Here is a 15,174-nt window from a genome sequence, read left to right on the forward strand (position 1 = left end):
GCAAAAGAAATTGCTACATACGGTCATACTCTTCCTGTTTCAGCTTACGGGTCATTGCTAGGTAGCGACTTGGAGGGTGCCCTTTTTACAGGTCCTGAACGCAAGATCCTTCGTCTGGATCCTATTAAGACCCCTTGTTCTCACCTAAATTGCTGACAAAGCAAAGGGTACAGAGCCCGTGCATCGTCTCTGCCCGTGTACCTGTCAATGGATTAGGAACTGGTCAGCTGTGACCTTGTTCGTCTTTGGTGCTGCTCATAGGTCTTGCCCCACTCACCGCAGGGATAGAATAGTACTAGGTAGTTGGGTAATTAAAGCTATGGAGATGGGATATGAACTTCTGGTGATTTTATATGCACGCTTTGGTGCGCTTGCCGGAAAGACAGGGTTGACCCAAGCCAGGGCTCTTTGCCTCTTTTGGGACTCCTGAAACCTGACCTGTTGCTAGGCCATGCCACTAGGTGGCGCCACATACAGTTTTTTCCTCCTTCAACAAATATTCTTTCAAGAAATTATGAGAATCTCATTTAAATACAAACTAGAGGGGGGCCTTGCAAAACTTTTTTGCCATGGCTCCAAAAAAGTTGGAAAAAGAGGGCAGCGCAGAGGTGGGCCTTGAAAGCTCAAATGGACAAACGCACACATAATGGGAGCGAGGATTATTATTATCAAATAGAATAAATATTAGACATTTTAGCATAGTCCATCGGGACTGCAGCTATTTGGTGGCCGCCCATCTCCGTGGAGAACCGCGCACAACGACCTGTTGTTTGTTTGTATCAGATGCTCAGACTGCACTCAGGAGGAACTCGGGGGCAAAAAACACTGCGAAAAAATGAAAAAGCTCCCCTGTGCCACTTCTAACAACAGAAAGCAGCTGTGTGGAGGAGCAGGAAAGCTGCATTGTCATGAGTAAACCTATCACTGCATATTTCACAAGAAATAGAAAACAGATGTGACTCGCTCCCCAACACACAAACAAAAACTCTGGCTCTTTCCATCTCTCTTTCTCCTCTCTTCATTTAGCTTTAACTCTTTCCTGTCTCTACTTGTTTATCTATTTCTCTCCACATCTTTCATCTTTTCCTACGTATCTGCATTTGTTCTCCCATCATTTTCTCCCTCGGAGCCCTCTTCAAGTTCTTAGGGACGGCTTGACAGTACATGTGTTGACACTAATGGTGTCATACAAAAAAGAGTTTTCAGGAGTACTACAGAGAGGGACTGTGGCTGCCACCAGATGTTCATTTACCTGAGTACAGCTGTTACATTTTGGCCCAAACTGTGTGCTTCCACAGAAAGAGTGCTCGCCCTCCAAACAGCTGTGATCATTTATTTATCAAGCTTGGTGAGACAGCGCTAGTTATCAAGAATATCTATTGTGTTAGGACAGGAGCTTGACCTAAAGCCTTCCAGATCACACACTGTTGTTCTTCTCTGACAGCAGCACAGAAGGGAGGAAGACAGTCAGGGGGAATGTGTTGCTGCAGTGAAGTCCCACCCCTTCCCTTCCATTCCCTGCATCAACTTTAGAGGTACCTTCGGGTGCACTCCTTGAGAACATTGTTTTTAAAATTTCTAATTCCTAGTTTAAAGCTGTATGGGCTGATAATATATTAATTTAGAGGCTTTTTAGCACCTTGGCTCATTTTGCTTGGTCCCTCCTCTACACTTGTACATAAGTATATTGGGAAATTTTACAATGAGATGCCTTTATTTTACAGATATGTTTGTAAATATTATTTATAGCTATATGTATTTGAATTCTTAAACGTTACATTATTCATTTTAATGTATTGTTTTATTTTTGGCATATGCCAATACTAATTCTATATTCAATTTAGTTAAAATATATATTTTTTATAGTAAATCATACTATTTGTTTAATATACTATCATCTTAAACTACCCTACCTTATCCCTAAAAACCCCACTAACTCTACCCTTCTCTGACCCCTAAAAAGTCCTCACTACCCCTTAACGCGACATTTCCCCACCCTAAAAACCCCTTACTACGCCTTAACACTGCCCTTCCTTTCACCCTACTTCTTGCTTAAAGCTACCTTTCCCTGAACCCTAAAAAGTCTTAGTACTGCTACATACTACTTTTCTGTGAACCCTAAAGAGTCCTTGCTATCCCTTATCACTACCCTCTAAACCCCTTCCTATCCGTTAATGATATCCATCCCAGAAACTTAAAACCCCTTTACTACTCGTTATATCTACCCATACCTAAACCCTGAAAACCCTTTACACTACCCTTCTCTCAACCCGAAAAACGTGCTATCCCTTAACACTACTCTTTTCACAACCTTAAGAGCATTACCACCCCTTTACGTAATCCATCCTGGAATCCAAAGAACCCCTTACATTACCCCATAAGTCTAACTTTCCTTGAACCCTAAATATACTTGAGTACTGCTTATTGCTATCCATCTATGAACTCTAGAAACCCTTACTACCCCTGAAGGTTACCCATCCCTAAACCATAAAATCACCTTTCTACCTCTTACCCATACATTTACATGCACTCTAAAAAAACTTTACTACCCTTTAACGCTACTCTTCCCTGAAGCCTAAAAACTCCTTACTACCCCTTCAAACAATGCCTCTGTAACCCGTAAAATCCCTTATTACCCCTTAAGGCACCCTTCCGTGAACCCTTAAAACTTCTTCCTACTCTTTACATATACCCATCCCTGAACCCTACAAAATCTTTGCTACTACTTAACGCTCACTCAGGAAATCTGTCTGCTGAATGTGGGGGAGGCTCAGGGCAAAATGCTGGGGGAAGAAAATCTGGACTGAATTACCGATTCTCCCAAAAATGGATCATTTCTAAGGGGCCCCCACGGTCCCAATTGTAATCACTGTTATTTCTATCTGCCCTAGAGCCGGTATTAGGGCAGTGCGACTGGTGCGGCCGCACAGGGCGCTGACCTCAGGGGGGCTCTGTGTTTAGCAATAACTTATGATTGGGGATGTGAGGGGCACTTTTGCCCAGTGGGAGTGAGAGAATTCGAGGAGGCTGTCATATTGTGTGGGGGTGCAAACATTGATTGTTGCACTGGGTGCCAACAGCCCTAAAGCCGTCCCTGATCTGCGCCTCCCTCCACGCAGTTATCAATGTCCCCTGGTATCGGTAACTCGGCGGAGGAGTTACTGGGTCGTATCAGGGACGATTTTCTAATGCCCTTAGTGGTGCAACCCAAAAAAAGTTTATCTCTCTAGGGAGTTAGAAGGACATTTTTAGGGCCTCGGTGGAAGCACTTTCTGGAACCTAATGGCGTTTATGTGCCCAATTGCAATTTGGGAGAAATGAACAGCGCGCCACTACTGGAGAAGTTTACAGAATGTCCCATTTACGCGCAGTTATATCCCAATTTGATAATAGCAGTGCCACAACCAGTAATGATGACCCTACTGCAAATTTAGAGACAAATGTGCAAGCATTGCTTCTCTCTCTTTCTCCGCAATGTTTGGAGTAAAATTAGCACATGTTTTAGGCTTGTGCTCTGGTATTAATAATCACGGAATGTAGTACTTTTCTCTAAACCCACAGAAAAACACTTTTCACACATTTTACCAGATTTCTTTACAGTTTGCCACATACTTTAAACAACCCCCCCCAAATAGTACGTCTGTGAATGACAATCTACACCAAATATGGGTGCTTGACTTTTCAAAAATTTCAGTAATAATGGCCTATTTGTTTACCATGGTTTTCCTTTGTTAGGTCTGACTTGACAGTGCAGCTGTCTGCATGACATTTTTACCAATTCTCTAAATTGTTAATAAAGTAGGCTTTGGATTGGCTCCACCCACTGGAGGGCTACTCTCTCACCTCAAGATATCACCTGGAGGTGTATCCTGCCACCTTCCAGGAAGATCTTCCATCAGAAAACACGAGGAACTATTTTAAATCTGAAAAATAAACTCCACTATGCTGTTTGTCACATGAGGGTCTTTTCGCCTACATGCATCTGCACAGGTAACCATCTTTTTTGCTACTTTTTCACTGGAGCAGCAAAGTCTGTAGCGCAGGCTTTAATGTGATAAACAATATTTGCACATACAATGCATGCAAATTGTAATTGTCAGTGTTTATGTGTGTTATAACATCAAAGCCAGACCTTTTGACATTGCCTGGGGCTTGTTTCTTATATTTATCCTCTTGACTTCACCTACTACCACATCCACCTGTTTCCACCTATTTTACTATCTCGCCCATCATTGTTTTAGGATTTCCACCTTTCAATTTCCTTTCATCTCTTTCTCTTTTCTGCCAGTCTCTAATTCTCTGCCATCCCAGTATCTCATTATTTTTTCTCACATCTAAAGCCGATTTTCAGGCGGATCTCTGATTTGCCCTCTATGTCTTACTCTTGCCCCTTCTCAAAAGCGTTCTTTGCATTTCGTTGCAGACATCCACATGCCGCAACGGTAACCTATAGCTAAACTCAGTGACAGGAAACCGAGAGATATCTGCCTGGGCTGGCACATCATGCCATAACTAGGTAGTGGTACTTTGTGAATGTTTTATTTGTCAAAATGTATGGTACCAAAATATCGTAATACCAAAGGGGATGATGGATGGAGTGTTGAACAATGCAAGCACTCACACACAGTCAACTGATCTGGGTTGAATCCATCATCATTCTTTAGCTCACTCCACCACCCCAGTTCAGACCCAGCCATATGCAAATCAGTCTGACCCCTGTACCTCATGGGAACAGTCCTGCCCAAAATATTGTAGCCTAATATATATATATATATATATATATATATATATATATATATATATATATATATATATATATATATATATATATCTCTTGGGTGTAGCCAAAATGCATCAGGGACAGCACCAGCAAGTTAATAAACAAACAATTTTTGCAGCGGATCATATTGGAGTCCGTACCCGCTTCTGTGAAGGGATTCTTTGCATATATATATATATATATTTACACATGTGTGTTTGTGTGTATATGTATATGTGTGTGTAAGTATATATATGTATTTGTATATATAGTATATGTGAATATATATATATATATATATATATATATATATATATATATATATATATGTATATATATATATATATATATATATATACATACATATATACACATATATATATATACACAAATATGTTGCATGGTTGGTCATCTGCACCCCAGGAAGTGATAATTATTTTAACAATTTTTAGGCCAATATATTTTCGTACAGCAATAATTCTGCTATTGATACTATTGTGACATATGTTAAATGTAAAAGTTTCAATAACTTCACTAGAACATAGATAAAAATTAACTAAAAAGCCTGCAATGTTAACTGTAGTCTGTCGCCTTTTGACCTTTATTTGCTCTTCTGCGCATCTTCTATGCTCTCCCGCGCATCTTTTGTGCTCTCCTGCGCATCTACTGTGCTCTCCTGCGCATCTAGCATGCTCTCCTGCGCATCTTCTGAGCTCTCTTGCGCCTCTACGTGCTCTGGTGCGCATCTGCAGGCCGCCTGCTTCCATACTCACCAGAAGAGGGAGCCAGCACACACTGGCGATGATCATGATGCCGACCAGCTGCACCATCATCTCCACCTCGCTGTCCCGGCGTCGCTGACGTGACTCGCTGTCGTGGTAGACCCGGCAGAGCGTCACCACGCTGATGGTGTTCAGGATGAAGGAGAGGCCCACTGAGAAGATGCCCAGTAGCGCAAAGAGCAGGCCGAAGGAAATGTTCCTCCAGTCGTGCAACAGGGTGAGGAAGCACCAGGACTTGGGGTATTGCACTGTGTAGTTCCCTAGTCCCAGAATTGGAAGAAGCCCCAAGAAGGACGCAAAACTCCAGACGGAGACCACCACGCACCAGGCACGCCGCTTGGACACGTTGCTTGCACGGGAGAAGGGCCGGTTGATGCCAAAGAAGCGCTCCGAAGCCATGGTAGCGCCAAGGATGAGCGGGCACTGGCCGAAGAAGACCATGGAAAAACCCATGAAGTTGCAGAGGTGGCACTCAGGGTCTACCTCCGTCCAGTTGAACTTGGTGTAGTGGTAGGAAGCCACGATGCAGCCCGTCACGAGCAGGCCGGAGAAGTCCGTCACCACCAGGCCGCAGAGGAAGATGAGGAACGAGGACCGGGCGCGGCTGTGCGTCTTACGACTGTTGGAGATCAGGACGCAGAAGGCGAAGAGGTTGGAGGACATGCCGATGACGCTGAAGATGGTGGAGAACCACTGGGAGGCGATCATCTTTTTATCTCCCCCAGTGATGCTCATGTTGACGTACCGGAAGCAGAAGCCCAGCTCGAGAGCCGCGGTTTCATTGGACAGTTCCATCTCAACCATGGGGCACGAAGAGCCCCCCACCCCATCTTCCAGGCACATATTTCGTTCAAGAAAGGCTGTCGGTGGGCCAAACTTTAAATATTTGTACAAGGGGATGCCATGGTGGTCTTCACAGGTAGCCCTCAGGTGCACACGGAGGCAGTCGTCGCATGCCAAGCGGCCCCAGATCTTCTGCACCTCAGCTTGGCACTTCCAGCTTCAGAACAATCAGGGTTTCTGCTCATTTCAGCCTCAGTCCTTAAAAAGAGAGAGAACAAGAGTCTGTTGTTAGCGGTTTCCCTTGGAAATTACTAGAGCAGCCATGCGTCAGCCTGTCGCTAATTTCAATAAACACAGTCAAACTGGTTTTCATCTTGCCTTGGACAGTTTTGGAATAACAGACATTTGGGTTTGTGTCTTTCTGCTGCCTGGAATATTTACAGAGCTGTTGAGGCATGGAGCTGGGCCAGCTGCAGTCGGAACAGATACATTTGGGCCAAGAAGCTTGTAAATACCTGCGGTTTCTTTTATTTAGAAACTCCCCTTTGCTTTCAGCACCAGGAGGAGGCATTGGGCCAGGAATGCAGGTATAGATATGGGCAGTGTCAGCCCTAAAACACAGTGTTGCAGGGGTTTTACAGAAGCAGAGCGGGACGCCTCTAAAGCACTACTTGGAGGTAAAAGATATGATACTTCAATGCATTGCATTGCTGATGATGTGTGAAATGCACAGCATTAGCACCTCTTGGGCAAGCATGCAGGAAGATGTATGCATTTCTCTTAAGGGCTGTGAAGATTTATAAAAGGGCCCAGCTGAAAACAATCACACTCATCCTCACTGTATCTTCAAGAAGACTAGACCTCAAATTCTCTTCAGGTGCATCTGCACTAAGGCCACCAGATAACTCCATGTCACAAAATACACCTTTTTTTTTCTTTTACAAATAATTGTTTTCAAGTGTGTTAATTCAATTGCATCAACTGAAGTGAAGTAGCCCTACAATTCCCAGAATGCATTGGTTTCCTAAATAAAACCTCATGATCAAGCATTGAATCCTTAGTGTAATACAGTCTTCTGGTGAGCTTGATATGGGTTTTAAACATGGCATAGTTTTCAATGCAGTGGCTTCTGCGTAGCACTGCAAGGGCATTACCAAATGTCTCTGCAGCATTATTATTATTATTTTTTTTGTGGAGTTTTATATAGCGCGAACTAGACCCGAACCGAATCAGGTATCAGAGCGCTTTACATAGCACAAGTTACGTTTTTTTTCACATGAGGAGGACACACACTTTCATGTTTTTTAGGCACGGGGAGATTAAGTGATTTGCCCAGAATCATAGGAGGTTTTGGCGTCGTTACCGAGACTCGAACCCGGATCCCCAGGTCCGAGGTCGAGCGCCTTAGCCGTTAGGCCAACCCCTCTCTATTATTATACGAACATCCTCTCCAAGGGACATTGTCAGCATTTCCACGCATAGATAATAGCACATCCCCCACAATTCTCCACACCACAGACCGTGCCAGCACGCCTTTTCATCTCTGAATGCCTGCTAGCATTGCAACACTGCACCTCTGCTGCACTGCAGAGACAGTCCCAGCACTTTTCTACATCTCTGAATCCCTGCTAGGATTGTACCACTGCACCTCTCCTGCACTACAAAAACAGAACTACCACTTCTATGCTTCACTGTATGTCTGCTAGGATTGTACCACTGCACCTCTACAGCACTTCAGAAACAGAACTGCACTTCTATGCTTCACTGTATGTCTTCTAGGATTGTACCACTGCACCTCTCCTGCACTACAAAAACAGAACTACCACTTCTATGCTTCACTGTATGTCTGCTAGGATTGTACCACTGCACCTCTACAGCACTTCAGAAACAGAACTGCACTTCTATGCTTCACTGTATGTCTTTAGGATTGTACCACTGCACCTCTACAGCACTTCAGAAACAGAACTGCACTTCTATGCTTCACTGTATGTCTTTAGGATTGTACCACTGCACCTCTACAGCACTTCAGAAACAGAACTGCACTTCTATGCTTCACTGTATGCCTTCTACGATTGTACCACTGCACCTCTACAGCACTTCAGAAACAGAACTGCACTTCTATGCTTCACTGTATGTCTTCTAGGATTGTACCACTGCACCTCTACAGCACTTCAGAAACAGAACTGCACTTCTATGCTTCACTGTATGCCTTCTACGATTGTACCACTGCACCTCTCATGCACTAAAGAAACAGAACAGGCACTTCTCTGCTTCACTGCATGCCTGCTAGGAGTGCACGACTACCGCACTGCAGTGACAGCACTAGCATTTCTCTGCTGCACAGGTGAGACATTGCAAGCACGTCTATGGAGCACTGAAGGGGCTTTGCGAATTTATGGGACAGTCTCACTGTAAAATTACTAATTTATCAGCACTTCTAAGCAGCGTTATAGGGGCACTCAAGCGTCAGTAGTGCAGCAAGGACCGCACCAACTCTGTGTGGTTTTTACAGCACTGGAGCAAATGAAACGAAGGCTCTCTGTGATTATTGATGGGGAATAACAAGCGCTTCTAGGCCGAAATGCTAGCACGCCTTCTAAGCACTACATGGCAGCATCAGCACTTCTTTACAATACTAGAGCAAAGAAAGAGAGCTTGTCTGCAGCACTGCAGGTACATCAGCACGCCACTGCACCTTCCTGCAAGAACATCAACAGCGCTTCTCTGCTGCACTGCAGGGGCAGTCACAGCATGCAGCACTGCACAGGACCTGCTGCCCCTCCAATCAAGACCACATTGAGACTTCAGACACATATATGAACACTGCAGGGGCACTGCAGCCACTCATCGTCAACACTGCATGTTCACAACAGGACCGCCTATGTGCACTGGATGTGCACTAAGGTCGCTACTATGCAGTTGCACTGCAAAGGCCCTGCTGCCACTGCAATCAGCACCACGTGGACACTTCAGCCAAGCATTCAAGAGAGCAAGGGCAATAAAGAAAGTCCTCTGCAATACTGCAAGCACACATATGGCTCACTTGTTGTTTTTGCATTTGTCACCCCGAGTGGGGCGGGAATGCTCAGACGTGAGTCTTGTGCTCTCCATGCCACTGGTTTCAAGCTATCCTGGCTGATGAGGGCTGAAAGCCAGAAACCGGTCCTAGGATGCTTGTTTCCAGTCCAGGGAGGACCTGGCCTGGCAGTTCGGGCAGGATTGTTCCCATGAGGCACAGGGTCAAGACTGATTTGCATATGGCGAGGTTCAAACTGGAATGGCACGGTGAGCAAAAAACGATGGATTTAGGCCCAGATCTCTGTACTGGGGTGAATGTATGACATTGTTCTGCATTCTGTCCATCAATTGTTGTTTTTGCTGTTGTTTTTGTGTTTTCACTTATAAACAGTGCACGTGGACTAAAGTCACTGCTCTGCAGCTGCAGTGCTTGTAGACAGTAGACACACAGATGGACAGTGCATGTGAACTACAGTCACTGCTCTTCAGCTGCATTGCATGGAGGCCACAGCCACAGATGAACAGTGCATGTGAACTACAGTCACTGCTCTTCAGCTGCACTGCATGGAGACCACAGACACACCGATGAACAGTGCGTGGACAACAAAAACACTTCTCTGTTTTGCAATGGAGAAAACATACAACCTCGGCGTTAAAAAGCAGCTTCAAATGCAACACTGAAAGCAAAAAACCTACATAAAAATACTATAATAAACTTACCAATTTCTCATGCTACTTGCCCAACCAAAGAGGTCTTCAAAACTGTCATTGAATCCTGTAACCCAGCAAGCACTTTATCAAAAGAGATGGTAACCTTGAACCTCAGGTTCTCTCAAAAGCAAGCACAACAACTCACCCACTCTCAGCCTCACTAAACCCATCTCACCACACAACCTAACCCCTGCTCTTTCAACCAGCTAATAGAAAAAGAACCCAATGGTCAAATCAAAGATATAAACTAGGCATGCTCCCAGCAAATCCCGCCCCCAAACATTTTCGAAGCCAGCCTCTTAGAATCTCAGATCCCAGGCTTAGTCAAACAAAATAAACTACTTTCAACCAGCGAGACCGCGCCAGAACAGGGAGAAGAACTGACTCCGCGTTATCTCCAACTAGGAGGACCTCAAGAACTCTGTTGATGCGACTGCATCTCTGGACCTCTCCTACCTGACCTGTCATCGGCGTTTGACACTACAAATCACCATCTACCAGCCCAAGCAGCAAAGGACAAAGAGAACACGACACAGTCCTTCACCTCAAAAAACTCTACTGATCCCCAATAACCACATTACACCCATTCACTGTTCACCTCTGCCCCATTCACACACAAGGAGATGATGGGCGGAGTGCTGAAACTTTTCACTCACTCACTCCCCAGTCACAGATCTGGGTTGAATCCATCATCATTCTTTAGCTCACTCCACCACCCCAGTTCAGACACAGCTATATGCAAATCAGTCTTGACCCTGTGCCTCATGGTAAACAACGTTTACCCCCAAACTATTTCCCCGCATGGAATCAGAACGCGGTTGTTACCACGACCGCGTTGTGATTCCGCATACCATTACTCCGCAAGTCGTAACAACGACTTGCGGAGAGGGGGGGGTGTTGGATTTAAAATCCAACACCTTCCCTAGTGTCCGCACTGACTGGAGTTGGAATAGTAAATTATACTATTCCAACATCCAGCGCCCCCCTCCGCAAGTCGTTGTTCTGACTTGCGGAGTAATGGTATGCGGAATCACAACGCAGTCGTGGTAACGGCCGCGTTGTGAGTCCTTGCGGTGAGAAAGACTGCGGTGTAAAGAGACATATTCGTGCCTCATGGGAACAGTCCAGCCCGAACTGCCAAGCCATGTCTTTCCTGGACAGGAAAGAAGCTTCCGAGGACCAGTTTCACCTGTAAGGTAGGTATCCCACAACGTCCTCCTCCTGTTCAGTAGGTACCTATTTCCCCTTCCAGATCTTATGAGCTCCTCCAAGCTCGCTTCCTACAACTCTGCGGATAACACTCAGATCGCCTTAAAGCTGGAAAGACCATCAAAGACTCGGCAAAAGTCTACTACCGTTGGAACAATGGATGCTAAAGAATAATCTTAAGCTTAACTCCTCTAGGACAGAAATACTCTTTTGCGGATGCTGGCACATTCAGTGCTTAACTTGTGCTGGTGTTTTCTGGTGCTCAGCACCAGCACTTATTTGTGAACACCGGCACATATTTATGAGACACCACCACATGGTGGCATTGTGTGTGTCTGTGTTTAACCCCTTCCCTGCGCATGACGGAACTACGCCGTCATGAGCCACGGGCGGCGTGTGCTCATGACGGTGTGGTTCAGTCATGCTGCGGCCGCTCCTCCCACGCGGCACTGATTCCCCGCTTATGCGGGTGAATTAGTGAGTGGGCGGGGTCGTGACGGAACCACGCCGTCATGAGCACAGCTCGCCCGTGACTCATGATGGCGTGGTTCCGTCACGATCATGGCATCGCCGCGCTCACCCCACTCAGCACCGCGGCGGAATTAGCGCCGCGGCCAAGGGGTTAAGCAACTTACATTAGGGAAGCCTTAAACTATTTAGTGTGTCTTTAAAAAAACGATAAAACTTGAACTTAAACCTGCAGTTTAACGTGATGTGGATTGTGCCAGCTGCAGTGGACCAGTGAGTAATAATTTGGACCCGCTGCGTAATTTTCTTTTACAAACTAAGCATTGCTTCATCACCTACGTGCAACCACTTCGACTGGATGTCAAACCCACACGAAAAACCTGGTCAATAAAGTGACAAGAAACTAATGTACACGGGAAACATCCTTTACAACGCAACTTTTACCACGCAAACCATTACAACGCATTGCGCTGGGGGGCGCTCTAGGATAGGGAATACGTTTAATTTACTGTCCAACACCTTCCCTAGTGTCCACGGGGACTGGAGTTGGAATAGTAAATTAAACTATTCACTATCCAGCACCCCAAAGCGCTATGCGTTGTAAAGGTTTTCGTTGTAAAAACCACGTTGTAAAGGCATGCGATGTAAAAGTATGCGTTGTAACGTCATACATCCAATTTACACACTACGGTTGCTGTAACATACCTTCCCTTACTTGGGCCTCTCTAACTTGATACAGGGATTAAAAACTCTAGTGCTGTCAAGCTTAGTTTATGCCAATGAGCACAGCGTTTCTCTCTTTACACTATTTCTTGGCAACTTTAACAAATCCAGAGGGCCTCAGACAGGCTAGCCGTAAACCTGAGTAGATGGGGGTAACTTTAACGTTATCTCTTTAAGAAAGCTCTACACTGGTCAGCACATGCAAGAAGAACGTCCCTCAGAGCCACCTGCTTTGCAGACCCGGTGGTCCATGGGACAAGACCCGCCTCCCTGCAATCTAAACTCAGACTGTGCAGCCCAACAAAAAACTCAAATAGAGAATTGCTCCTCTCCTGAAAAGTCCCCGTTATACAAAGACTGAACAGATGATGTTCCTTATCAGTACAGACATGAAAACTGTGGAATATGAATATATGATGTTACAACGTAAACAATTACAACGCATGCCTTTAAACTCGGTTTTTACATCGCAACTACCATTATAATGCAAGGTTTTCCTACGCATGCCATTACAACGCATTTTTAGAAACTACCATTACAACGCATACCATTACAACACATACCATTACAATACATAATGCTTTTGGGGCAAAAGTGGGGTAAGTGTTGGATAGTGTAGGGGTAAAAATACTATCCCCATGTACCCCAAAACCCATACCCACCCTAAAACTAAAAAATCCCCATTACTTACCTTATAATGCGTTGTAATGGCATACGTTGTAATGGTATGTGTTGTAATGGCATGCGTTGTAGTGACATGCATTGTAATGGCATGCGTTGTAATGGCATGTGATGTAATGGCAGCTGCGTTGTTAAGGTGATGACTGCGTTGCAATTGTTGTTTCCCGTGGAATATACTTCCAAAACGAACAAGCACTGGCAAAGCCAAAAGGACTGGCATTGCATGCTGAGATCTGATTTAAACATTTAAAAATGCCTGCTTCAGTGAGAATACAAACACAAATTGCTTTCTATATACAATACATATGTAGGGTAAAGAATGTAATTGGTGGTGATGTAGTGTATGTTTGAAATTTTAAAATAGTCCCTTGTGGATTATATTGAAAGCATTCCATAGAAGTTGGAATAAAGGGCAAGCAGCCAATAGCGTGAAGTGAGACAGAAATACGTCTCTAGGTTGAGCTAAAGCCTCTCTGTTACTGTTTAAAGTAATTGTTAGCAATAGGGTTGCAGACAGCAGCACTGTCAAGCCAGACCTAAAAATGATTGTCCACAACCCTCTAGAATTCAGGAGAGCAGGAAACTCCTGAATTTTCCCAAGATCATGCTGCATTGACTCTCCGTCTAAAAGGTTGATAGCTTTGTGTACACAGTCTTTGACCTCTCCTTTGTTTGCTTCTCAGTGCGTAAGATGCCACTCTTCCAAGCCTGGAGTGCACTCTCCAAGCCTCACGCACAGTGCTTAATTTGAGCCTGTGGTTTCCAGTGCTCAGCACCAGCACTTAGTCATTAACACCGGTGCTTTTAATGAGCACCAGTTAAAGACACATTCATTTATGGTAGGCACAGTGAGATTAAGTAACTTGCCCAGAATCACAGCCAGAGCCAAGACTCAAAACTGGTTCCCCAGCTCTGAAGTCGGCAGCTCTGGCCATTACGCTACATCATTTCCCCAGCTTTCATGGTTAGTAATTGGTTCTGTTTTAGGTGGCACTAACAGGAGAAATGAGCTGGTGCAAGCTGCCTCCTGATTGTGGAAATGTGTAATATTTTACGTTAGCATAAGTGACAGCCATTTTGGCTGTGGCATCCATTTTACTTCCTTCATAATTCTTTCATCCTCTGCTGTTCGCCTTTTCACCCTGCTTGTGTCATCAACTTTAGTTGACGTCTTTCGACATGGCTAAGCAATGTACGTGCTGGGGGGTTTGTAGCTGCTGGTGCACCTGGTCTTAGAGGTTATCTATTGACCGTTTACTGCTGTCATATACGTTCCTGCTCCCTGTGAGAAGTTGGCCTGATGTGCAGTGCTCACTATTCTAGTGATCACTATATATCAGTCCAAACAACCCTTATTGATGATTGGTTGTAAGTCAACCTTATAGACCAGCTATCCTAGTAGCATGGATACGAGCAGTCTAAGGCTAAGACTCTAGAGGGCGTGTTAAGCCAGCTGTTTTACCATCACATTACCCCTTGAACACCCAGTGAAAGGACACCACACAAGTGTTATGAAAATAAACAGTGTATTTATTAGAATCACAACAACCCTGTACTCTTTATGAGGACAGGGTGCTAGGCACACAACAAAACTCTTACGAAAATACTTAAGTTAGCACGTTATACACAAATGCCCGAGGGGCACGAAAAACCATATACTTTAAAAGTGGAATGCGGATTACTAGCAGGTAAGTAACAGTTCTAATAGGCTTTGGAATCGCTAGGACTGGACTAGGGAATCGTTAGATTACTACTAGGAGACCCAGGGGACTCGGGTGCAGAGTGTGCACTCTCACGCGGGATGCGGGACAAAGTCTATGGAGGCTAGTAAAGGCAAAGTTAGTGTTCACGGGCGAACCCGACCTGGTGGGAAGAAAACGACAGTGGATCCTGACCCTAGGATAGTGAGGCTATGCTGGGACACCGAAGTGCCGAAGTTACCTAGCCCAGGGGCTGCAGCTGCATAGGTCTGAAAAGACGTCGGGAATCTCGTTGCCGGACCAGGAGCCTGGAAGGAAGAAGTTGCTGGCAGGCGACCAG

General features: G+C 45.0%; 1 protein-coding gene across 2 annotated transcripts in view; it reads right to left on the reverse strand.

Annotated features, from left to right (window-relative positions):
* The window catches only part of TBXA2R (thromboxane A2 receptor), a 230,335-nt gene that overhangs the window by 14,921 nt on the left and 200,240 nt on the right, over window positions 1–15,174 (reverse strand). For both annotated transcript variants that reach the window (XM_078671413.1, XM_078671412.1), the window contains exon 2: window positions 5,533–6,582. In XM_078671413.1, coding sequence (XP_078527539.1) covers window positions 5,533–6,384 — 852 coding nt within the window. In that variant the 5' untranslated portion in view covers window positions 6,385–6,582. The remainder of the gene's footprint in view (window positions 1–5,532; window positions 6,583–15,174) is intronic.

This window comes from Lissotriton helveticus, chromosome 12 (genome assembly GCF_964261635.1).
Source record: "Lissotriton helveticus chromosome 12, aLisHel1.1, whole genome shotgun sequence".
In the NCBI taxonomy this organism is placed as follows: domain Eukaryota; kingdom Metazoa; phylum Chordata; class Amphibia; order Caudata; family Salamandridae; genus Lissotriton; species Lissotriton helveticus.